At 42.9% G+C, this 24,538-nt stretch overlaps 1 protein-coding gene across 1 annotated transcript in view; it reads left to right on the plus strand.

Moving 5' to 3' along the window:
• Positions 1 to 24,538, plus strand: part of CFAP77 (cilia and flagella associated protein 77) — a 198,171-nt gene that overhangs the window by 123,930 nt on the left and 49,703 nt on the right. The window contains exon 4 of the mRNA XM_063432487.1: positions 6,364 to 6,469. Within this exon, the coding sequence (XP_063288557.1) occupies positions 6,364 to 6,469 (106 nt within the window). The remainder of the gene's footprint in view (positions 1 to 6,363; positions 6,470 to 24,538) is intronic.

Here is a 24,538-nt window from a genome sequence, read left to right on the forward strand (position 1 = left end):
CTGGGTAAGTATATTAGTACTTAAGCAATACTGTACTTCGGAACTTTGACAACTTTGGAACTTGGGCTCTTCGGCAAATTCAGCTATTCGGACATTTGGAAGTACCCGAAATTCGTTCAAATTCACATTCAGACCGAAACGAATTGCACAAAAAGTCTGCTATACTTGAGTATTTTAGGAGAGATATACTTTTTTTTGCTTTGACAAGATTTTTGTCTCCCGATAAACGCACACCTCCGAACCTCAACCCCAATATCATGTAACAGTTAAACAGAAATAGTAATTAATTCCATAGCAGAGAAAACATAAATAAACTACAAATGACCTCTCTGTACAAAATTTGAAACAGAGTCTTTGCAGCTAAACACAGCTCCCTTCACTGCTATTAGGAGTCTTTTATGCATCAACCCTCTAACAATTAAGAGACCAAAATGGTAAATAAATAATGCACAAAGTCACACACTTTCCAAAAGAAAACCCACTGGTCCTCTTTTGCTAATTAGCCGAAGAAGACAACTTGAATGCAGATAAGTAGTGTTCGTACATCCTCCTGCTCTGTCTTTTGTTAAACCGACAGATCCTTTGGTCAAATGGGAACAATTAAGGGATGGTTGCAAGCAGGCAGTGCAGGTGATCAGGACTGTGTCTACCTAGGTTCTAATCATCCCTATGGTTTCCTGCTGAGATAAACATAGGTATTAGGGGGCTGCAGGGCAGACTGTAGAGTCTATTGTTTGGTCTCTGCTCACCGGTGATTAGCAACCGACTGAACAGAAGTAGTACATACATGGATCAGAAATAAAGCACATGTTTGTCAGTTATATGGACTTATGTTGTTCCTGGACAACATATAATACATATTACAATACAATAGACAAAATTGGTAGACAAACTAAAGCCAAATATATATTTCAGGTCCCTGACAAGAACGATTAAGTGCATAGCATGATTTAGACATACTATGGACTCTTTTCCATGCTTGTTTAATTAATTTAGCAACAAGTTGGTAAGACGCCAAATGATCTGTTTTAATCGTGATTACTGGCTGTATCCGTACTACAAAGCGTAATGTGTAAAAATTGTTAATTATCGGTCACTGAAACGTTTAACGTCTCCAATTGGGTTCCCAAGCTGGACAGTAAAAATGACAAACTCTCGTTAACTGTCTCTGGCTGCAGTTACTTCATCTACTTGTAAAGAGGAAAATACAAATTAACAACTGTAAACTCTCAATACTTCATTTATTAGAAAAATACATTTATTCTACATTTAAAGGGACACTTTAGGCACCCAGACCACTTCAGCTCATTGAAGTGGTCTGGGTGCAGTGTCCCTATTGCACTTAAAGCTGCAATGTAAAACATTGCAGTTTTAGAGAAACTGGACAGCCAGTGGAGGCACTTCCTGGATGTTAACAGACTTTTGGTCCGGTAACTGACGCTGGACATCCTCACACTCTACATGAGGACATCCAGCGTCTGCTATTTCCCCATAGGAAAACATTGGTTCAATGCTTCACTATGGGGAGGGCCTAATGCGTGTGCAGCACTCGTCACGCATGCGCATTAGCGCCCCTCCCCTGTCAGTAACAGAAGAGTCGGAGCCATGGCCCAGCACTGAGGGACATCGGTGCTGGGATTAGGTAAGTCAATAAATGTCAGGAGGGGGGTTAAAAAAAAACAGATGCGGCCATGACAGTGCCGCTTTAAGGTAACCAGAAATAGAAAAATCTTCGTCGATGAGACTTTTTTGTTCATATTCAAAAACTTTGAATTTGCAAAAGCCCTGTTGGTGGCTAGTTTACAAAGGATTACCTGCGACAATATCTACATTACTGAGGATCTAGGCATTTGTTCGATTTTTACACCTGATTTCCTTTCTTATGTTGACAATTGATATTCATACCACTTGGTCTTTGCGTCCTTATTACTCTGTTTTTTTTTTTACAATCTGAAATTATTCTTCAAAATACCTTATTGTGCTACCCCTTTTTTCCTTTTTTTTTTTTAATAATATCTTTTATAGTTACAGCTCCATATACAGTGGCTTATTAGAGAGAATTCAAAGTGAATTTCTAATTGTATGCCAAAACTGGAAAAATAGCTGACTTAGAGAATCTTTCCGAATTGCCGATTTTGGCCTTAAATTTGAAGTTCAGTTTGAATTCTCACTCCCTGAGAGTCTTTTTTCTGATTTTAAAGGATGTGCCAAGCTCAGCAATGGACTTTTGCCCCTCCTCGCAAAGACCAAGTGGTATGAATATCAATTGTCAATGTAAGAAAGGAAATCAGGTGTAAAATCAAACCAATGCCTAGATGATGCAAATGTTACAGCATTTTTAAAATATATATATATAAAATATATAGAAATGTAACCATATTATTATATATTGATATTAGAAAAAAAAAAAGTTACAAATGATGGGTGAACAAAGCTCTTAATAAATATCTAAAATAATAATTAAAGTGATAGTTAACATTTTATACATACAGGAACTAAACAGTTGTGTGGATCTCACATAGACCAAATATTATAATTTTAAGAACACATTTTAAGTAATTAGAAAAAAGTCAGTATTAAATAAGAAAAAAAAAATCAGATCTGTAAATTCGTAAAGCCTGACATGATATGATACATGGACCTATACAATCAAACTAAAACAAAAAAACAGTTTTGTAAAAAAAAAAATAAATAAATCACTTCTTTTGGGAAATTAGAGTGTTTTGTAAGATATGGCAAAAAATCCTTCGGTGTCCAGAGTCATCGAAAAAACCCTTGTGTGAGCGTTACCTGGGAAAAAGAAAATGCACATGCCTCGTGCGTGCATATATAGATATTCTAATGTTATTTTAACAAAATAGCTGTCTAGAACGGAATGCTTATCAAGAGCTAAATAAGGCTTGCTCTTGAGCTGTATCACGTTGAAAAGGGCTCAGCGCTGTCATTGATTTTCTCCGAAGAAAAAAATTGCCTCTGGCTACTGAACTGAATTAGTAGTCACTGATGACCAATTATTTTTGCCCACAGTGAACGGAGAGACATACAAAAAATCCAGTTTGTCAGACCCAAGGCTTGCTTCTCAAACACCTTTCAAGGAGCGTGTAACTATCCTTCCTCTGATGCCTCTGATGGCTCCCTGCCTCTCTGCAACTTTCTGTGTTTCTCGAAAAGTTTTAATGAGCTGGCAGATATGATGATGACCCGCCATAAAAGGAGCCCTTCTATTCTCGGCGGGACTTTATTTGGCAAGGAAGCGAGCTAACACACAAATCCAAAGTGTCAGCTTTCATACACACACGCGCGCACGCTCGTAAGGAAGGTGTCAGTTTAATGCTTTCTCGGATTATAATTTCCATTTTATGGAGGGTCTCTGGTGCGTTTTGTTTCCTACACATTCCAGCAGGATAGTATCGATGATGTGGCTTTTATCCAACGCCGGGTCTAGGTTAACTGTTTGGTAGTGTGAGAGACGCGCAGTGAATTACTTGCGGTGCTTCCCAGGGTCGCCAAGGAAGGCCCATTGCAGTGGTAGCCAACCGTTGGCAGTTTACATGTTCTATTTTTCCCATAATTCCTAGCCAGCCAGATCAGCTTTCAGGTACAGAATCTTTCTATCTCATCCATCAATTCCGAGATATGGTCAGGGGATAAATAACATGATATCAGTGGTGGCTAACAGTCAGCACTTAAGATGTTGTATTTCGAGTCTTCACTGATTCTCAGCCTGCCTTCTTCTTTTCAAATTAGGAACCTTTGGGTGACATTTAGCAGATTCTAAGTTATATTAATGGGATATACAGCTTATTATGGGCAATGTATGTTGGACAGCATAGACCCAAATATGGCAGGGACACAATCGTGAAAACAAACGCATTATTCAATAAACACTGAATTTTAGCAACTCAAATCCAGTTGGCAAAACTTGAGACTAAAATAGGTAATTCATTCAATTTGCAATTCAGAATTATTTCACAGAATTTTCAAGTTTAATGAACTGTGAACAGTGTTCACTAATGCACTATGCTAGTGAACATTGAAATGTTTTTCTCTATAGCAAAGAATTTTGATCGAGTGGGTGGAAGGTTGACACTGATGTAATTAGCAGAGACACGATAGTAGCTATTCTGGTGTCTGTATTATGACATAGAGCAGAACTCGAGTACAGAAGGCCAAGTTGACATGCAGAAATCCATACAGCTTGAAAGGTTTATGGTGGGCCAACCAAGGGAAGGATCTCTCGTTGTGATCTGCAGAAAGGCTCTGTGGTAGTTCTTCATTCTATACAATCAGCTTTGTCCCTCTTCCTTCATCATTAAAACAACACAGCTGTAAATTAGGCAGCTTCTGTTACATGCAGAGTCAAATAATTAAGTAATAAAATTCACAGCAGGGGTAAAGCGTACCAGCTAGTCAGAAGCGCTGTTATTTGCATGTGCTTCAACTGAGATTGAAATGGATAATTCAGGGTATGCAAAAACTACGAGGTAAACCACACGAAGGATGCAGGGTACTGCTGCACAGAGAGCTAGGTTTTTATTATATCACTCTGCATCTGATCTGTTGACCTATGAGGGCAATTCTTTAAAACGCCCTACCTTCATCTATAGTTCTAGTCCATATATTTAATAATTCACTAAAACCTGAATAGAGATGTAAACGGAATTTACTAAATTAAAGGACACTTTAGTGCCATATGACGACAACAATCTATTAAAATGGTTATGGTACCAGGAGGCTTTGGTGCTGTCCCTTCACGTTTAATAATTTCTTTCAAACCGTTTTAAGTGGTTTACAAAAACCAGAATATTCTCCTGTACGCAGAGTCCATCCACTCAGCTTGTAAAATTATAATGAGGAAGTCTCACTTCCTTATTACCTGTCCAAATTCTTCTATGTTGTCCCGTTAGAATCGGTGACTTAGATTGATTAGGCAGCACCAAATCGCTGCAGTCATTTTGGTGCAGATTCGCAACTGAATCTTTCAGTGCCTCCAATCCAATTCAGGCCGCCAAAAGATTTGCTTGTTTTTATTTACTAGTGTGAACTACAAGTTATCGTGTTTAATGTAGTACTGGGGAGCTACTTTTCTCGAACCCTCTCCCTCATAACAGTTTGTATATACTAACTTTCATTTTTTCACTTACCTTACCCATTGCTCGTTCATGTGTGCATGAAATAGCTGCCCCCCCCACCTCTTCCAACACTATGTAACATTTGTGAAAAGTTTGTAAAAACAACCTGATACAATATCTAATTTACGTGCATGACTGGATTTTGAAATTTTAAAGAGAAGAGGGATTACTGTGAGCATATTACAGGAATTATTTGCAGGCTGCAATAGTCGTTTGTAACATAATTTATACATTTTAAACTTACTGGGTTATTTTTCTACTTTGTGTGGGCATAATGCAAAAATGCTTATATGTACGTAGTGGGCATTGGATAAGATATTCCCCTCAAACCAACCATTAATTCCTCAAATAACGACAGACACTAAAACTTGGATATAACAGGCCACAGCATTTATTAAAACATCCAAATACTGTATAACTCACCCAAACGTATAAAACTGTACATAGTAAAATTATCATAAATTAACATATAAATAACGTTGCATAATGTCATACAGTTTGCCCCTTAATGTAATCAAAGCGTCCTTGCCAATCTAACTCACCCCTTTCCAAGGGCTCTCACCTCCCCCCTCGGCATAATATATTCCTCTTCCCTTTTGGGCTCCCCACCAGCCGGCTTTTAGCTCGGTGGGGACTCGACCATAAAGCTCCCCACCAGCCAGTTTTTAGCTCGGTGGGGACACGTCCAACAAGGTACCCCTTAAGATTCACCATAAGAGACAGGGGAGGATGAGGCATGGCCATTATCCCCTTACTCGTCTACCTGCAAACCATCGCCCACCCAATTTGGCAAGGACATGCCCCCCTCCTCACTGTGACAACACCCCTGGCCTAAATCACAAAGGGAGGGTGGACGGGAAACTGTTGCTGGCCCGGCTCCTAAGTGGCACTGAGGTCAGCTTAATTTGTCACCACCCACTTCCTCACATACAACACTCCCACACATAACAAACAGCCAATCATGTTTCATCCATTCCCACAATCATACATGAGCCCTTGTCCGCTAAGCTGCGCACTCTCCCTTTTTTTTGGTGGAGTTTTAGGATTCTGCATTTCCAAACATGCCATCAGGTTTTATTTTTCATTAGAACTTACTGATCCTTTTACGTGTAGCATGGTTTGTCAGAAGCATCTAAACAATGGCAAAGTATATAATTTAACTATGAAATGTTTCTTTCTGCAGGTGACTTCCTTTTAATAGTGTTTGTGTTTATAATTTTTTTTTATCTAGGCCTTCCACGCCCATCTATGACCTGATGGAGAACAAATATCAACACTTGTGGATAGAGCATCAAAAAGAAGAACGTGAGCGACTTCGACTCAAGTCAAAGGAAAAGGTATGTATCTATCTATGGTACTTGTCTAGGGGTAGCCAGTAAAATAACTCAGCTGATTATTGCAATAATGCTAATTCAACCTGTTCAACCCTCAGTGTGGTAGGTTTTATTCCTATCAGCGCATACTCAGCCTTCCTTTCATCTAAGATCGATAGCATGAATACTATTCAGATAGGTAATAACAGCATATTTATTCCTGGACATACTTGAAATGTAGGAGAGACATTTCACATATCCTTCCTGGTAAAATATTTTGATGTTAATATGGCATGTAGTGACAATCCCTCCTTTTAGAATAGGTTTGTAGATTTATTTTCCACATACCAGTTAAGTGTGAATTTTACGAATGATGTACGAATGCAAATTGTAACAAAGAACCATCTACAAGTACTTGAATATGTACATTTCTACTCCTGCACATACTAATATGTACAGTTCTACTCCTGCAGCGATGCCTTTCCTCGCTTTGTATAGCCATAAAGTATATATGTGATTGTGCACACAACATTGTTTTTAAATTGATTGACAAGAAACTTATTTTTATAAACTGTGCTAGCAAATGTATTGATTGACGAACTCTAAATACATTTTGGTCTCTACCCTCACCTGTCAATCAGTTTCTCAGCACACAAGACATACGTGATATAGCTGTCTATGCCAACAAATGAGTGACAGGGGAACCTTCCCATAGGTCGTTCTGTTTCTCTCTGCCACAGCAGTTTGAGTCTTCATATTGTAGTTGCTGTGATATTCCTCTGCCAAGTGTTGCTCTTTGCAAAAAGAAAAGAGAAACAGAGCTATTGAGAAGGTGTCTTAACGGAGTTGCACCATTTTTTGGGGAAGTGTTTCTAGGGTAGAAGAGTGAGACATAGGACAAGCCAGTGGATGTGGGCTACATTAGTGTAATTCCCACAAACGTAGCATGATGGTGGCCCTGTTGTTCCTGGAGAGGAGGTAAGTACTGCATTGATATCTCCTTAACCCCTTAAGGACCAAACTTCTGGAATAAAAGGGAATCATGACATGTCACACATGTCCTGTGTCCTTAAGGGGTTAAACAAGTGAATATATAAACTGAACGGATATTTCCTTAAAAAAGTAAATGTATAATTTATCTTTACAATATTACTACTTAAAGGACCATTATAGGCACCCAGACCACTTCAGCTTAATGAAGTGGTCTGGGTGCCAGGTCCATCTAGGTTTAACCCTGCCTGCTGTAAACAAAGCAGTTTCAGAGAAACTGCTATGTTTACATTTGGGTTAATCCAGCCTCTAGTGGCTGTCTCATTGACAGCCGCTAGAGGTACTTCCGCGCTTCTCACTGTGATTTTTACAGTGAGAAGACGCCAGCGTCCATGCACATTCAGCCGATGACGATCAAAGGAGGAGGAGAGTCCCCAGCACTGGAGAAAGGTAAGATTTTAACCCCTCCCTTCAGCCCGGCGGGAACAGGTTTGTTTTCCTGGCACTATAGTGGTCCTTTAAAGGGACACTCCGGGAGCCATAACAGCCTAATCAGATTTACATTGTTATGGTGCCAGGAGGTCCCTGGTGCTGGCTTACCTTCAGGGGTTAAACCATTAATGCATGGTTTATTCTTAAAGTCTTCAGTCTGGCGCCGGTCAGCTCTGCCAACTACACATCCGTTTGAGTCCAACGCCTGAAACAGAAAGCTGTTGGCAGTATTAGTAGCTCCTCATTCCTGAAATAGAGAAGTGTACATATTTTTCTCAAACCATTTTGTAAAGGTGACAGAGCTGACCAGCACTGGGCTAAAAACCTGAAGGTAAACTATTTCCGGGGGACCTCCTGGCACTACAACAACTTAATTCCGATGAATGAATGATGGTGCCCGGAGTGTTCCATTAAAGTGGACCTCTCATGACTGGTTCACTTGTCACGGTACTTATACCATCAATTAAGAAGGCTGACAGTGCATCATGGGAAATATAATTACCAATATCTAATAGCAAGGCTTTTCAATCCCGAACCATGACTTTCTGGCTTCTGTAAGACAATGCAAAAGATATTAAGGGGAAAAAAAGCAGAGATAAAACTACATCACTATATCAGCATAGTAGTTATGTCAATGTAAGAACAGGAAAAAAAACAGAGAAAAAAAAAGAAATCTTGCGAGACACAAAGCACACAGCCTGCTAATACTTAAGTAACGTTTAAACTGCATCCAATGAGTTTTTTTATATGTTAATGGCCTTAGCAAGAGTGGCGTTAATATGGTAATGTCCAATTTCTCTTGGGGGTTTATAGCTTCCACATTCTGTGTTTTATGGTTTAAGTGCAGGAACACGCAGTTTGTTTAATTAGCAGATAGTTTACAGCTGGTATGGCAGAGAATTACTTATAGTCACCAGCTACTGCGCAGAGATTTCTTTTTTTATTATGACAAGCACATAACATATTGCAGCAGAAGACCACATTCAGGAGTTGATTCGGGAACGCCAGCTAATAGCATTGGTTTGCACTGCTCAAGATATATCAAATTTCCTGCTCCTTATCGCATCTTTCTGGGGCAGAGTGTCACAACTTCTATCGACTGACCTTTTCTTCCAGTGTCAAACAATTCAGGAACTACTATAATGTTGTGTAGTACCTCCTTCCTGAACCATACACCCCAAATATTCCTTTCACTTCACACAGTTCAAAAATGCAATGGATATGTCTTCCTTCCCTGGCAAGTAATTTTAATTTAAACGCATATTTATGTTATTACCAATATTGGTACCTGTGTAGCACATATACTTATACATATACCGCAGAACAATTTTAATGTAGAGATATAACAGAAAACCACTGAGCAACAAACTATCACTAAAACAAAAGGTTATTGAGTATTTGTTTGAACTAGATACAATCTAGTGGTATTACACATTGATCAGCCACAACATTAAAGCCACCTGCCTAATATTATGTAGATCACCCTTGTGATTCCAGAACTGCTCTGATGCGTTGAGGCTTGGATCCCACAAGACCTCTGAACGTGTCATGTGGTATTTGGAAACAAAACGTTAGCAGCAGATCCTTTTATTCCTGCAAGATGCGAGGTTGGGCCTCCATGGATCGGATTTGTTGTTCAGCCACATCCCATAGATGCTCAGTTGGATTGAGGTCTGGGGAATTTGGAGGCCAAGGCAACACATTGAAATCTTTGTTAGGTTCCTCAAACCATTCCTGAACAATTTTTACAGTGTGGCAGGATGCATTATCACAACCATCAGGTAACACCATTGCCATGAAGGTGTGTGTGTGTGTGGTATGTGGTCTGCAACAATCTCTATGTAGGTTGTATGTGTCAAAGTAACATTGACATGAAAGTCAGGGCCCAAGGTTTCCCAGCAGAGCATTGCCCTGAGCATAAAAGTGCCTCCGACGTCCTGCCTTCTTCCAATAGTGCATCCGGCTTCCTTCTCTTCCCCAGGTAAATGACACAGATGCACACGGCCATCCGCCTATTCTAAAAGTAGACATGATTTATCAGACCAGGTTCCAGTTCTGATTCTCACATCCCTATTAAAGACGCTTTTGGCGGTGGACAGGGGTCATTATACTGTACTCTGGACAGTTTTCAGCAATGCAGACCCATACACAGCAAACTGCGATGAACTGTGTGTTCTGACACCTTTCTATCATGGCCAGCATTAAGCTTTTCAGAGCTTTGAGCTACAGTAGCTCCTCTGGGTGATCGTACAAGATGTGCTTGGCTTTGCACCCCACGTGTATCAATGAGCTTTGGGAACCCATGACCCTGATGCCAGTTCACTAATTGTACTTCCTTGCACCACAGGTGAAAGGTAGGACAACTGGTAAGTACTAACCACTGCATACTGGGAACACCCAACAAGACTTGCTGTTTTGGAGATGCTCTGACACAGTCATCTAGCCATCACTATTTAGCCATTGTCAAAGTCACTCGGATATTTTCACTTGTCCATTTTTCCTGCTTCCAACACGTTAAATTCAGGAACTTGACTTTTCATTGCTGCCTAATATATCCCACCCCACGACAGGGGCCACTGTAACGCTATAACCAATGTTATCCACTTCACCTGTCAGTGGTTTTAATGTTGTGCTTCATCAGTGTAGGAATAAAAAAGTTCACTCTTTTGTGTGGAAAGAATATGTTGGATTACCAACCCTGCGTCATCTACGTTGGCATACCATTTATCTATTAGTTCAAAATATTTAATGTGCGTAAGTGTATAACAGAACTCCACAGCAATGAAATTCACAGTGATGTGAAGTGTACATAAGTGCTCCACTGCAGTCAAATTTGTAGTGAGTTTATCACAGAGCCTCACAACAATAAAACTAGCAGTAATGCATACCGCCCAACATCCTGGGTCGCAGATTTGGGATGGAATGGGCATGCCCTTGAGGAGGCATCACTAGTGACAGCCCCAATGTCAGCCAGCTTCCTGGCCCCTAATCTCCAGTTCCATGCATGGAGTGCTGCTGAAGCAGTCTCTGCATGGTCTTTGCAGAACTGGACACCAGGGAACTAAAGCGGAGTGACAGTATATGAACCCGAAATCAGGACTGTCCCACCAAAAGTGGGACAGTTGGGAGGTCTGGTAATGGGCAGTTTGTATGATTGAAGAACAAAGCACTGCAACAAGAAAAAAGTTAGCAATACAGTGAGGGAAAAAAGTATTTGATCCCCTGCTGATTTTGAACGTTTGCCCACTGACAAAGAAACGATCAGCCTATAATTTTAATGGTAGGTGTATTTTAACAGTGAAAATAACAAAAAGAAAAAATCCAGAAAAACATATGTCAAAAAAGTTATAAATTGATTTGCATGTCAATGAGTGAAATAAGTATTTGACCCGTTCGACTTAGTACTTGGTGGCAAAACCCTTGTTGGCAATCACAGAGGCAGGGCCGGCACTACCATTAGGCAAATAAGACATTCGCCTATGGGCGCCGGCCTGTTGGGGGCGCCCCCAGAGGTTTCCCGGTGGGCTGCCCTGCTGCTTTCTGGGCTGGTGTACTGCGCGAGCAGCTTCTCGGCCACCCCCAAGCACAGCCATCCAGCTGCTGGGCTCCATCTGCAGCCCGTTACCTGCTCAGGGAGTGGGGTTTACTGTAACCCCAGCACCCAGGAAAGCAATGTGCTTCCTGCAGGCAGGGGAAGCCAGGACATGACCTGGTATCCCGGCTGCCCCCTGCCTGTGAAAACCGGAAGCACTCTGAGAGGAACAGGAAGCAGCCTGTGCACACAGTGCACGGCTCTCCTGCTCCCCCCTCCCCAGGAACAAAAAGGCTTCCTGCAGGCTGGAGGGTGCTACTCTTCTTTCTCTCCATTCACATCACTTAGGTGTGGCCCATCTGCAGGTAAGGGGAACTGATTATTTTGTAGATAATTGTAAATTGGTGTGTGTGGCTATATGTAAAGTGGTGTGAGTTTTTGTTTGAATGACAGTGTGTGTGTTAGTGAGTGTGTGTTAGTAAGAGTGAGTAAGTTACTGTATGTTCGAGAGAGTGTGTGTTAGTGAGAGTGTGTAAGTGACACTGTGTGTGTTAGTGAGAGTGTGTGTGTTTGTGAAAGTGTGTGTGTTTGTTAGTGTGTAAGTGACACTGTGTGTATGTCAGTGAGAGTGTGTGTTATTGAGAGTGTGTATGTGACACTGTTTGCGTATGTCAGTGAGAGTGTGTTAGTGATACTCTGAATGTCAGTGAGTGTATAAGTAACACTGTCTATCTCAGTGAGATTGTGTAAGTGACGCTGTGCATGTGTCACATATACATCCTCTCCATATGCTATGCCCAACATAAATCACCTTTCCAGGAATAGGAAAAGTGCTGCTCGGCGGTCCTATGCCATAAGACCGGGCTTTTGGGAACATGTCAGTGGACGTCAGCCACTGGGGATCCATACTGTTATGTGGCCCCACGTCTGTCCACGATGGTAACAACATCGATGTTCGGGTGACGTGAGGCAGAGGATGCACGCGCATGTTTTGGGGTCATAGGCCGGATACTGCCAATCTGATTCACAAGAGGGATACTTAAACTCACCCATTTCTTCTGCTCATTGCCCTGTCGTGGTTTCCCTTAGCTGGTTATCCGAGAGTGTGTTCCTGATCGTGTTTCTTTAGTTATTGACTTTGGCTTCGTTCTGACTTCCCTGATTTATGGTATCCATGACTATTGGCTATTCCTTGCAACTGTGTTTCGTTCTGTGTTCCTAACCTCGGCTGGTATTCCAACTATTCTCCTATATGTTAAGTCCGGCCATTCTAAGGTCCGGTTAGACGTTATGATTATACCTAGTGTGATACTAATACCGTGTGTTGGATCAATTGTAATCCTGACAGCATGTCAGTGAGTGTTACTGAGTGTGTAAGTGATGCTGTGTGTATACATCAGTGAAAGTGTGTGTTATACTGTGTAAGTCAGTGAGAGTGTGTTACTGAGTGTGTAAGTGACACTGTGTGTGTACTTCAGGGAGAATATGTAAGTGACACTGTGTATGTCAGTATCACACTGACCAACACACTTGCTGTATGTATTAGTCTCTGTTCTCTAAATGTTCTCTAAATGTCTCCCGAAGACGTTTCTGTTTTCTACATTTCTCACTTAAACGGATACAATAGTGCCAGTAATGCAAAGCTGTGTTCCTGGCACTATAGCTCCCTCTGCATCCCCCCTCCTTCGTGCCTTCCCCCCACTGCAGTGAATAAAGGGTTAAAGGCCCTTTATTTACTTACATGTACTAATGTCCCTTTTTGCTGGGTTGTGGCTCTGCCTCCTCCATGCTACTGATAAGGAGGCCCAAATGCGCATGCACATCGAGTGCCACGTGTATTAGAACCTCCCCATAGCAAAGCATTGTATCAATGCTTTCCTATGGGGATATAGCTGACGCTTGATGTCCTCATGCAGAGTATGATGTCCAGCGTCAGTTACCAGACCAAGGAAGTGGTAAAGTGGCTGTCTAGCAGACAGTCACTGGAGGCAGACTTAGGCAGTTTCTCTAAAACTGCAATGTTTTAGATTGCAGCACTAAGTGCAATAGGGACACGGCACCCAGACCACTTCAACGAGCTGAAGTGGTCTGGATGACTATAAGGTTTAATTTCTAATGCGTTGTCTTCCCTAAATATCACTTCTTTGCAATTCAGTATTTAGTGAATAAATCTCTGAAAGAATGCAGTTGCATTCATGAGGGGGCAGCAAAATGGATTGTTGCCTAGGGCGGTAAGAATCCTTGCACCGGCCCTGCACAGAGGTCAGACATTTCTTGTAGTTGGTCACCAGGTTTGCACACATCTCAGGAGGGATTTTGTCCCACTCCTCTTTGCAGATACTCTCCAAGTTATTAAGGTTTCAAAGCTAATGTTTGGCAACTCGAACCTTCAGCTCCCTCCACAGATTTTCTGTGGGATTAAGATCTGGAGACTTGCTAGGCCACTCCAGGACCTTAATGTGCTTCTTCTTGAGCCCCTCATTTGTTGCCTTGGCTGTGTGTTTTGGGTCATAGTCATGTTGGAATACCCGTCCACGAGCCATTTTCAATGCCCTGGCTGAGGGAAGGAGGTTCTCACCCACGATTTGATGGTACATTGCCCCGTCTATCGTCCCTTTAATGCAGTTCTGTTGTCCTGTCCCCGTAGCAGAAAAACACCCCCAAAGCATAATGTTTCCACTTCCATGTTTGACGTTGGGGATGGTGTTCTTGAGGTCATAGGCAGCATTCCTCCTCCTCCTCCAAACTCGGCGAGTTGAGTTGATGCCAAAGAACTCGATTTTGGTCTCATCTGACCACAACACTTTCACCCAGTTCTCCTCTGAATCATTTAGATGTTCAATGGCAAACTTCAGATGGGCCTGTACATGTGCTTTCTTGAGAAGGGGGACCTTGCGGGTGCTGCAGGATTTCAGTCCTTCATGGCTTAGTGTGTTACCAATTGTTTTCTTGGCGACCATGGTCCCAGCTGCCTTAAGATCATTAACAAGATCCTCCCGTGTAGTTGTGGGGTGATTCCTCACTGTTCTCATGATCATTGAAACTCCATCTTTCATGATCTTGCATGGAGCACCAGACCGAGGGAGACTGACAGTTATTTTCTGTTTCTTCCATTTGCGAATAATCGCACCAACTGTTGCCACCTTCTCACCAAGCTGCTTGGTGATGGTCTTGTAACCAATTCCAGCCTTGCGTAGGTCTACAATTTTGTCCCTGACATCCTTGGACAGCTCTTTGGTCTTGGCCATGGTGGAGAGTTTAGAATCTGATTGATTGCTTCTTTGGACAGGTGTCTTTATACAGGTAACGAGCTGAGATTAGGAGCACTCCCTTTAAGAGACTGCTCCTAATCTCAGCTTGTTACCTGTATAAAAGACACCTGGGAGCCAGAAATCTTGCTGATTGATAGGGGATCAGATACTTATTTCACTCCTTGACATGCAAATCAATTTATAAAAAATTGTCTGGATTTTTTTTTTTTTTTATTCTGTCTCTCACTGTTAAAATACCATTAAAATTGTAGACTGATCATTTCTTTGTCAGTGGACAAACTATCAAAATCAGCAGGGGATCGGGGGCGGAGCTTGCTAGCGGGACGAGCCGGACGCCATATCTGTTGGCTCCCGACACTCACTCCTACACCGGGACATTCCGTCGAACCCTGACACCACCCAGTACCGGGCACCTCACCATCCCGCCCAGGGTGAAACGCTGCACCGATTGATGCCGTTCCGGTATCCCACAGGGCGACCCACGCCGAAACGCAAGGCTGCGGCCTACCTACAACCGCCACGCTTCTCCCTGGAGACACTCCTGGGCGGCCCACTGGCATACACACCCGGGTACGCCCGTAACTCACCCTCTCCACCTCCAGATTGTACCATGGGCCGACGATCACAGAAGCCTGAAGGTAGGGACATCGGAGCTATGCTCCAAAAACCCCAACAGGGCAAAACAAGCCAGACAGGGGAACACCCAGACGCAGCCTCATCCCAGCAATCGCTGGAGGCCCAGAGCACAGGGCCCGGCCAGACACCTGAGGCTATGACACAGCCCTCCCAAGTGCTCACAGGGGGATCGGCACCAGCCACAAAGGACGACCTCAAGGCCTTATTAACAGACCTGCACAGTATGATAGCAGCAGACAGGGCCTTAGCACAAAGGGAGATCAAGGCAGTCGCCACCAGGGTACAGGCCACAGAAGGCACTATACGTGAGGTACAAACAGCAATTACTGCGCTTGGCGCCACGGTCCGCCAGCTCCAAGGAACACAGCACTCTATGTTCATGCAACTGACAGCAGTGGAGGACCGCCACCGCCGCACCCACGTTAAAATCTGCGGAATACCCGCAGAGATAACAGCGGAGGAATTACCCCATTATGTACGGAGGCTACTGGCAGCCATACTACCACCGGGGGCCGCTAAGAAGTTGATTCTAGATGGGGTCTACCGAATTGCCAGGAATCCACAAAGTACCACTGTAACGCCAAGGGACACCATCGTGAAATGCGTATCATACGCAGACCGGAACCGCATTATGTCAACCCTGCGGGGAAAAGCTCCGGTACAATTTGAGAACTCTCACCTCTCGTTTTACCAAGACTTATCTAAAGCTACATTGTAGTGGCGCAGGACCATGGCTCCCCTGACATCTCAACTACGTACCGCCGGAATATCCTATAAATGGGGACCCCTGGGCACCTTACAAGTAAACAGGAACGGGACCACCCATCTGATACGATCCCCAGAAGAAATCCCTGCAATCTTGACAACCCTGGGCCTCACACCGCAGACACCAGCTCGACCAGCCGCGACCGGCACAACAACCTGGGACCCGGATACGGTTGAACCATTTACCCCAAGAGCAGGCACTTCGAACTTTAACGGGACCTGAACTGCAAAAGCCGGCAGAGGCTTAAACGCCCCCTGGAACTGTTTCCTCACCAAGTTCGTCCTATGATCTCTTGAGCCAATGAAAGTTTTATTCTATTTTTCTTTTTTCTCCAATAAGTTCACTTTATGTCTTCTCCTCCTATTTGTCAACGCTACATACATATGCCCATAGACATAGCGGCACATTACTGAGTCAACCCAACAGGAGATAATACAACAGCACACCAGAGGGACGGTACGCCACAAGCTCACTCACCACCCCACCCCCCCCCGCAGCTCCCTTGGTTAGGAGCACCCACTCTATGTACATAACACATGTAGCTAGCTCACAACTTAGGTCCCGGCACACGCTTCGACATCTATACTAGCCTGGCACAGCACCCACAATAACTGATGTCATGAAGCACCCGGCTTGACCGAATCAAACCCTCCTGACACACTCGGGTCACACAGGCCCCCGCAACCTCATGTCGCACTGAGCACAGTAATCCACGCCACATGTTCAGTACTACAGCCCTCACATGTATACCCACAAACATGCACCACTGACATGTAATTGTCTGTTATGATTGTTCTTAAAAAAAAAAAAGTGTGATGCTCGCAAAACCAAACACCTGTGACATAATTCTATACACGGTTTTCTGTTTTACCTTTGCTTGGTCAAATTGCATTACTGTTATCAAATGCACTGAAAAAATAAAGAATTTAAAAAAAAAAATTTAAAAAAAAATCAGCAGGGGATCAAATACTTTTTTCCCTCACTGTATATCACATGGCGCCACATCAATAATATATACAGTAATGTATTGGGTATAGCCTTATGTCATGGAGCTCAATGGCAATAAAACTTGCAGTAATGTGTAGCATGTATGAAAATATCACTGAGCTATACCTACTGCCCTATTGTACTACTATATCTATGTTTATTTGCTTCAATGAAACCTTGTTAATAATTTTAAATATGTATTAAGGCAATTTTGCCTGGATTTGTGGGAGGTGCTGGTTTTCCACTCCTAGCCTACTTAAGGCTCCTTACCGTTCGAGGTCAGCGTTGAATGACCGTCCCACTACACCACATTTTAACATGTATTTCTTTCTATCTATTTTCCTGGGTAGGCCCTCTTCTTTCTCAGGCCTACCTCATCGTCGGTTCCGACAACCGACTTTCTCTTTTAATTATCCTACATTTATTTATGGTATTTCACACTGTACTATCATAAGCACCTAACACAAATATATATATATATATATATATACAATAAATACACAAGATCCAGCGCACTCTCCTATCTACTAAACAGCAACTTCAATGTCGACAGACTTTATTAGTCTGTAAAAGTTTTTTTTTTTAAAAACACCTAATCTAGGCAAAAAAATGGGGATTTAGTTACATTATATGATCATACATTGCATAAGCCTGCCACAACGTCAATGTACCCCATCTTTGGCAGGTCCTACTCTCACAGTCTAATGTCTGCTCTTATGAGATTAACCACTTACTTGGGAAAAAATTCCATCTGAGGCTCTCTGCAGTACAAGGCTAAATAGGGACCTGAGATGAGGCACCTGTAACAGGGAGGGGTGCAGAACCAAGGAGTTGGCTAGACTCCCAAATATATATAGGAAACATGGGGGGATGGTTGCACTCACCTAAACATGCTTAAATGGGGTGCTGCTGGGGGCCATATTATACAATAAATACACAAGATCCAGCGCACTCTCCTATCTACTAAACAGCAACTTCAATGTCGACAGACTTTATTAGTCTGTAAAAGTTTTTTTTTTTTTTTTTTTTTTTAAAACACCTAATCTAGGCAAAAAAATGGGGATTTAGTTACATTATATGATCATACATTGCATAAGCCTGCCACAACGTCAATGTACCCCATCTTTGGCAGGTCCTACTCTCACAGTCTAATGTCTGCTCTTATGAGATTAACCACTTACTTGGGAAAAAATTCCATCTGAGGCTCTCTGCAGTACAAGGCTAAATAGGGACCTGAGATGAGGCACCTGTAACAGGGAGGGGTGCAGAACCAAGGAGTTGGCTAGACTCCCAAATATATATAGGAAACATGGGGGGATGGTTGCACTCACCTAAACATGCTTAAATGGGGTGCTGCTGGGGGCCATATTATACAATAAATACACAAGATCCAGCGCACTCTCCTATCTACTAAACAGCAACTTCAATGTCGACAGACTTTATTAGTCTGTAAAAGTTTTTTTTTTTTTTTTAAAAACACCTAATCTAGGCAAAAAAATGGGGATTTAGTTACATTATATGATCATACATTGCATAAGCCTGCCACAACGTCAATGTACCCCATCTTTGGCAGGTCCTACTCTCACAGTCTAATGTCTGCTCTTATGAGATTAACCACTTACTTGGGAAAAAATTCCATCTGAGGCTCTCTGCAGTACAAGGCTAAATAGGGACCTGAGATGAGGCACCTGTAACAGGGAGGGGTGCAGAACCAAGGAGTTGGCTAGACTCCCAAATATATATAGGAAACATGGGGGGATGGTTGCACTCACCTAAACATGCTTAAATGGGGTGCTGCTGGGGGCCATATTATACAATAAATACACAAGATCCAGCGCACTCTCCTATCTACTAAACAGCAACTTCAATGTCGACAGACTTTATTAGTCTGTAAAAGTTTTTTTTTTTTTTTTTTTAAAAACACCTAATCTAGGCAAAAAAATGGGGATTTAGTTACATTATATGATCATACATTGCATAAGCCTGCCACAACGTCAATGTACCCCATCTTTGGCAGGTCCTACTCTCACAGTCTAATGTCTGCTCTTATGAGATTAACCACTTACTTGGGAAAAAATTCCATCTGAGGCTCTCTGCAGTACAAGGCTAAATAGGGACCTGAGATGAGGCACCTGTAACAGGGAGGGGTGCAGAACCAAGGAGTTGGCTAGACTCCCAAATATATATAGGAAACATGGGGGGATGGTTGCACTCACCTAAACATGCTTAAATGGGGTGCTGCTGGGGGCCATATTATACAATAAATACACAAGATCCAGCGCACTCTCCTATCTACTAAACAGCAACTTCAATGTCGACAGACTTTATTAGTCTGTAAAAGTTTTTTTTTTTTTTTTTTTTTTTTTTTTTTTACAGACTAATAAAGTCTGTCGACATTGAAGTTGCTGTTTAGTAGATAGGAGAGTGCGCTGGATCTTGTGTATTTATTGTATAATATGGCCCCCAGCAGCACCCCATTTAAGCATGTTTAGGTGAGTGCAACCATCCCCCCATGTTTCCTATATATATTTGGGAGTCTAGCCAACTCCTTGGTTCTGCACCCCTCCCTGTTACAGGTGCCTCATCTCAGGTCCCTATTTAGCCTTGTACTGCAGAGAGCCTCAGATGGAATTTTTTCCCAAGTAAGTGGTTAATCTCATAAGAGCAGACATTAGACTGTGAGAGTAGGACCTGCCAAAGATGGGGTACATTGACGTTGTGGCAGGCTTATGCAATGTATGATCATATAATGTAACTAAATCCCCATTTTTTTGCCTAGATTAGGTGTTTTTAAAAAAAAAAAAAAAACTTTTACAGACTAATAAAGTCTGTCGACATTGAAGTTGCTGTTTAGTAGATAGGAGAGTGCGCTGGATCTTGTGTATTTATTGTATAATATGGCCCCCAGCAGCACCCCATTTAAGCATGTTTAGGTGAGTGCAACCATCCCCCCATGTTTCCTATATATATTTGGGAGTCTAGCCAACTCCTTGGTTCTGCACCCCTCCCTGTTACAGGTGCCTCATCTCAGGTCCCTATTTAGCCTTGTACTGCAGAGCGCCTCAGATGGAATTTTTTCCCAAGTAAGTGGTTAATCTCATAAGAGCAGACATTAGACTGTGAGAGTAGGACCTGCCAAAGATGGGGTACATTGACGTTGTGGCAGGCTTATGCAATGTATGATCATATAATGTAACTAAATCCCCATTTTTTTGCCTAGATTAGGTGTTTTTAAAAAAAAAAAAAAAAACTTTTACAGACTAATAAAGTCTGTCGACATTGAAGTTGCTGTTTAGTAGATAGGAGAGTGCGCTGGATCTTGTGCATTTATTGTATAATATGGCCCCCAGCAGCACCCCATTTAAGCATGTTTAGGTGAGTGCAACCATCCCCCCATGTTTCCTATATATATTTGGGAGTCTAGCCAACTCCTTGGTTCTGCACCCCTCCCTGTTACAGGTGCCTCATCTCAGGTCCCTATTTAGCCTTGTACTGCAGAGAGCCTCAGATGGAATTTTTTCCCAAGTAAGTGGTTAATCTCATAAGAGCAGACATTAGACTGTGAGAGTAGGACCTGCCAAAGATGGGGTACATTGACGTTGTGGCAGGCTTATGCAATGTATGATCATATAATGTAACTAAATCCCCATTTTTTTGCCTAGATTAGGTGTTTTTAAAAAAAAAATAAAACTTTTACAGACTAATAAAGTCTGTCGACATTGAAGTTGCTGTTTAGTAGATAGGAGAGTGCGCTGGATCTTGTGTATTTATTGTATAATATGGCCCCCAGCAGCACCCCATTTAAGCATGTTTAGGTGAGTGCAACCATCCCCCCATGTTTCCTATATATATTTGGGAGTCTAGCCAACTCCTTGGTTCTGCACCCCTCCCTGTTACAGGTGCCTCATCTCAGGTCCCTATTTAGCCTTGTACTGCAGAGAGCCTCAGATGGAATTTTTTCCCAAGTAAGTGGTTAATCTCATAAGAGCAGACATTAGACTGTGAGAGTAGGACCTGCCAAAGATGGGGTACATTGACGTTGTGGCAGGCTTATGCAATGTATGATCATATAATGTAACTAAATCCCCATTTTTTTGCCTAGATTAGGTGTTTTTAAAAAAAAAAAAAAAACTTTTACAGACTAATAAAGTCTGTCGACATTGAAGTTGCTGTTTAGTAGATAGGAGAGTGCGCTGGATCTTGTGTATTTATTGTATAATATGGCCCCCAGCAGCACCCCATTTAAGCATGTTTAGGTGAGTGCAACCATCCCCCCATGTTTCCTATATATATATATATATATATATATATATATATATATATATATATATATATATATATATATATATATATATATATATATATATATATATATATATATATATATATATATCACTGAGCCACACGGCAATACAACTTGTGAGTAATATGATCAAACTACAAAAACAAAAATGTAAAAAAATTTTTTTTTTTTATCAAAATCATTTCATCTAGTTCCCAGGTGTAGGTTACCTAGTTACGTAGAAAGTAACAATTTAGTTATCATATTGACAATGTTTCAAAACAGCAATTATAATTGGCAAATCGCATTGTGGTCAACAGGAAAATTATCTTTGAATAGTTCTGTGTAGAGATGTCGCAAACATAACATTTTCCGTTCGCGAACGGTGAACGCGAATTTCCGCAAATGTTCGCAAACCGCCATAGACTTCAATAGGCAGGCGAATTTTAAAACCCACAGGGACTCTTTCTGGCCACAATAGTGATGGAAAAGTTGTTTCAAGGGGACTAACACCTGGACTGTGGCATGCCGGAGGGGGATCCATGGCAAAACTCCCATGGAAAATTAGTTGATGCAGAGTCTGGTTTTAATCCATAAAGGGCATAAATCACCTAACATTCCTAAATTATTTGGAATAACGTGCTTTAAAACATCAGGTATCAGCTTTAAAACATCAGTTGTATCGATCAGGTAGTGTAAGGGTTACGCCCGCTTCACAGTGTCAGACCAAACTCCCCGCTTAACGCATCGCAAACAACCGCAAACAGTCCATTTGCACAACCGCAAACTCCCCATTTGCACAAGGTCTGATACCAAGCTAGCCATGTCCCGTTCCTTGTCCTCACTGATGTCATTGAAGGTCTCTTCCTCCACCCAGCCACGTACAACACCAAGGGTCCCCGAAAGGTGACAACAAGCCCCCTGGGATGCCTGCTGTGTTTGGTCTTCCACCTCCTCAAAGCCACCTTCCTCCTCTTCTTCAGACTCCTCTCTCTGTGTTGCCTCTCTCTGCGTTATTATAAGGTGTCTTAAGTAGTACAATTCCTATCAGTTTAATCCCTGTTACGTCCCCTATCAGGGAACGTGTATATGGCATCGATTTTAGGAACCGGGAGATGGAAAAAGATGCTTGGTCGGTCCTCCTACTTCAAATTTGGGGCACTGCGCGTGCAATCTAATGTGCCACCAGATAGGAGTGGTGTGTTAAATAGTACTATTCTTATCAGTTTAATCCCTGTTACGTCCCCTATCAGGGGACGTGTATATGGCATCGATTTTAGGAACCGGGAGATGGAAAAAGATGCTTGGTTGGTCATCCTACTTCAAATTTGGGGCACTGCGCGTTTAATCTAATGTGCCACCAGATAGGAGTGGTGTGTTAAGTAGTACTATTCTTATCAGTTTAACCCCTGTTACGTCCCCCTCATCAGGCCTTTTTAAGTCGAATGTATCGCCCACTGACAGTCCCTTCGGGATCCATCCCTCATTCATCTTAATAAAGGTGAGGTAATTTAGACTTTTTTGACCTAGGTGACTTCTCTTCTCAGTGACAATACCTCCTGCTGCACTGAAGGTCCTTTCTGACAGGGCAATTGAAGCGGGGCAGGCCAGAAGTTATATCGCAAATTGGGATAGCTCAGGCCACAGGTCAAGCCTGCACACCCAGTAGTCAAGGGGTTCATCGCTCCTCAGAGTGTCGATAACTGCAGTTAAGGCGAGGTAGTCTGCTACTTGTCGGTCGAGTCGTTGTCTGAGGATCCCCTGGACCCCGAAGGGCTGTGGCGATGCGTAGGACTTAAAAAGCTCTGCATGTCCTCCATCAACAACACGTCTGTAAAGTGTCCTGTCCTTGCCGTCGTGGTCGTGGGAGGAGGAGGATTACTTTCACCTCTTCCCCTGTTAGATTCCCGTTGTGCTGTGACATCACCCTTATACGCTGTGTAAAGCATACTTTTTCATTTATTTTGGAACTGCTGCATCCTTTCCGACTTGCGGTAATTCGGTAACATTTCAGGCACTTTCTGCTTATACCGGGGGTCTAGTAGCGTGGACACCCAGTACAGGTCGTTCTACTTCAGCCTTTTTATACGAGGGTCCCTCAACAGGCACGACAGCATGAAAGACCCCATTTGCACACGGTTGGATGCAGAGCTACTCATGTCCCGTTCCTCGTCCTCAGTGATCTCACTGAAGGTATGTTCTTCCCCCCAGCCACGTACACCACGGGTACCAGATAGGTGACAACAAGCACCCTGGGATGCCTGTTGTGGTTGGTCTTCCTCCTCCTCCTCAAAGCCACATTCCTCCTCTGACTCCTCTTCCTCACAATCCTCTTCCAGCGTTGCCGCAGGTCCAGCAAGCGATGCTGATAAGGCTGTTTCTGGTGGTGATGGTGACCACTCCTCTTCCTCTTCACGCTCATCTACGGCCTGATCCAGCACTCTTCGCAGGGCATGCTCCAGGAAGAAAACAAATGGTATGATGTCGCTGATGGTGCCTTCGGTGCGACTGACTAGGTTTGTCACCTCCTCAAAAGGACGCATGAGCCTACAGGCATTGCGCATGAGCGTCCAGTAACGTGCCAAAAAAAATCCCAGCTCCGCAGAGGCTGTCCTAGCACCCCGGTCATACAAATAGTCGTTAACGGCTTTTTCTTGTTGGAGCAGGCGGTCGAACATTAGGAGTGTTGAATTCCAACGTGTCGGGCTGTCGCAAATAAAGCGCCTCACTGGCATGTTGTTTCGCCGCTGGATATCTGAAAAGTGCGCCATGGCCGTGTAGGAAAGCCTGAAATGGCCACACACCTTCCTGGCCTGCTTCAGGACCTCCTGTAAGCCTGTGTACTTATTCACAAAGCGTTGTACGATCAGATTACACACATGTGCCATGCACGGCACATGTGTCAACTTGCCCAAATTCAATGCCGCCAACAAATTTCTTCCGTTGTCACAAACCACTTTGCCGATCTCCAGTTGGTGCGGAGTCAGCCACTGATCCACCTGTGTGTTCAGGACGGTCAGGAGTGCTGGTCCGGTGTGACTCTCTGCTTTCAGGCAAGTCAACCCCAAGACGGCGTGACACTGCCGTATCCAGGATGTGGAATAGTACCTGGGGAGCTGGGGGGGTGCCGTTGATG

This window comes from Pelobates fuscus, chromosome 9 (genome assembly GCF_036172605.1).
Source record: "Pelobates fuscus isolate aPelFus1 chromosome 9, aPelFus1.pri, whole genome shotgun sequence".
Taxonomy (NCBI): Eukaryota; Metazoa; Chordata; class Amphibia; order Anura; family Pelobatidae; genus Pelobates; species Pelobates fuscus.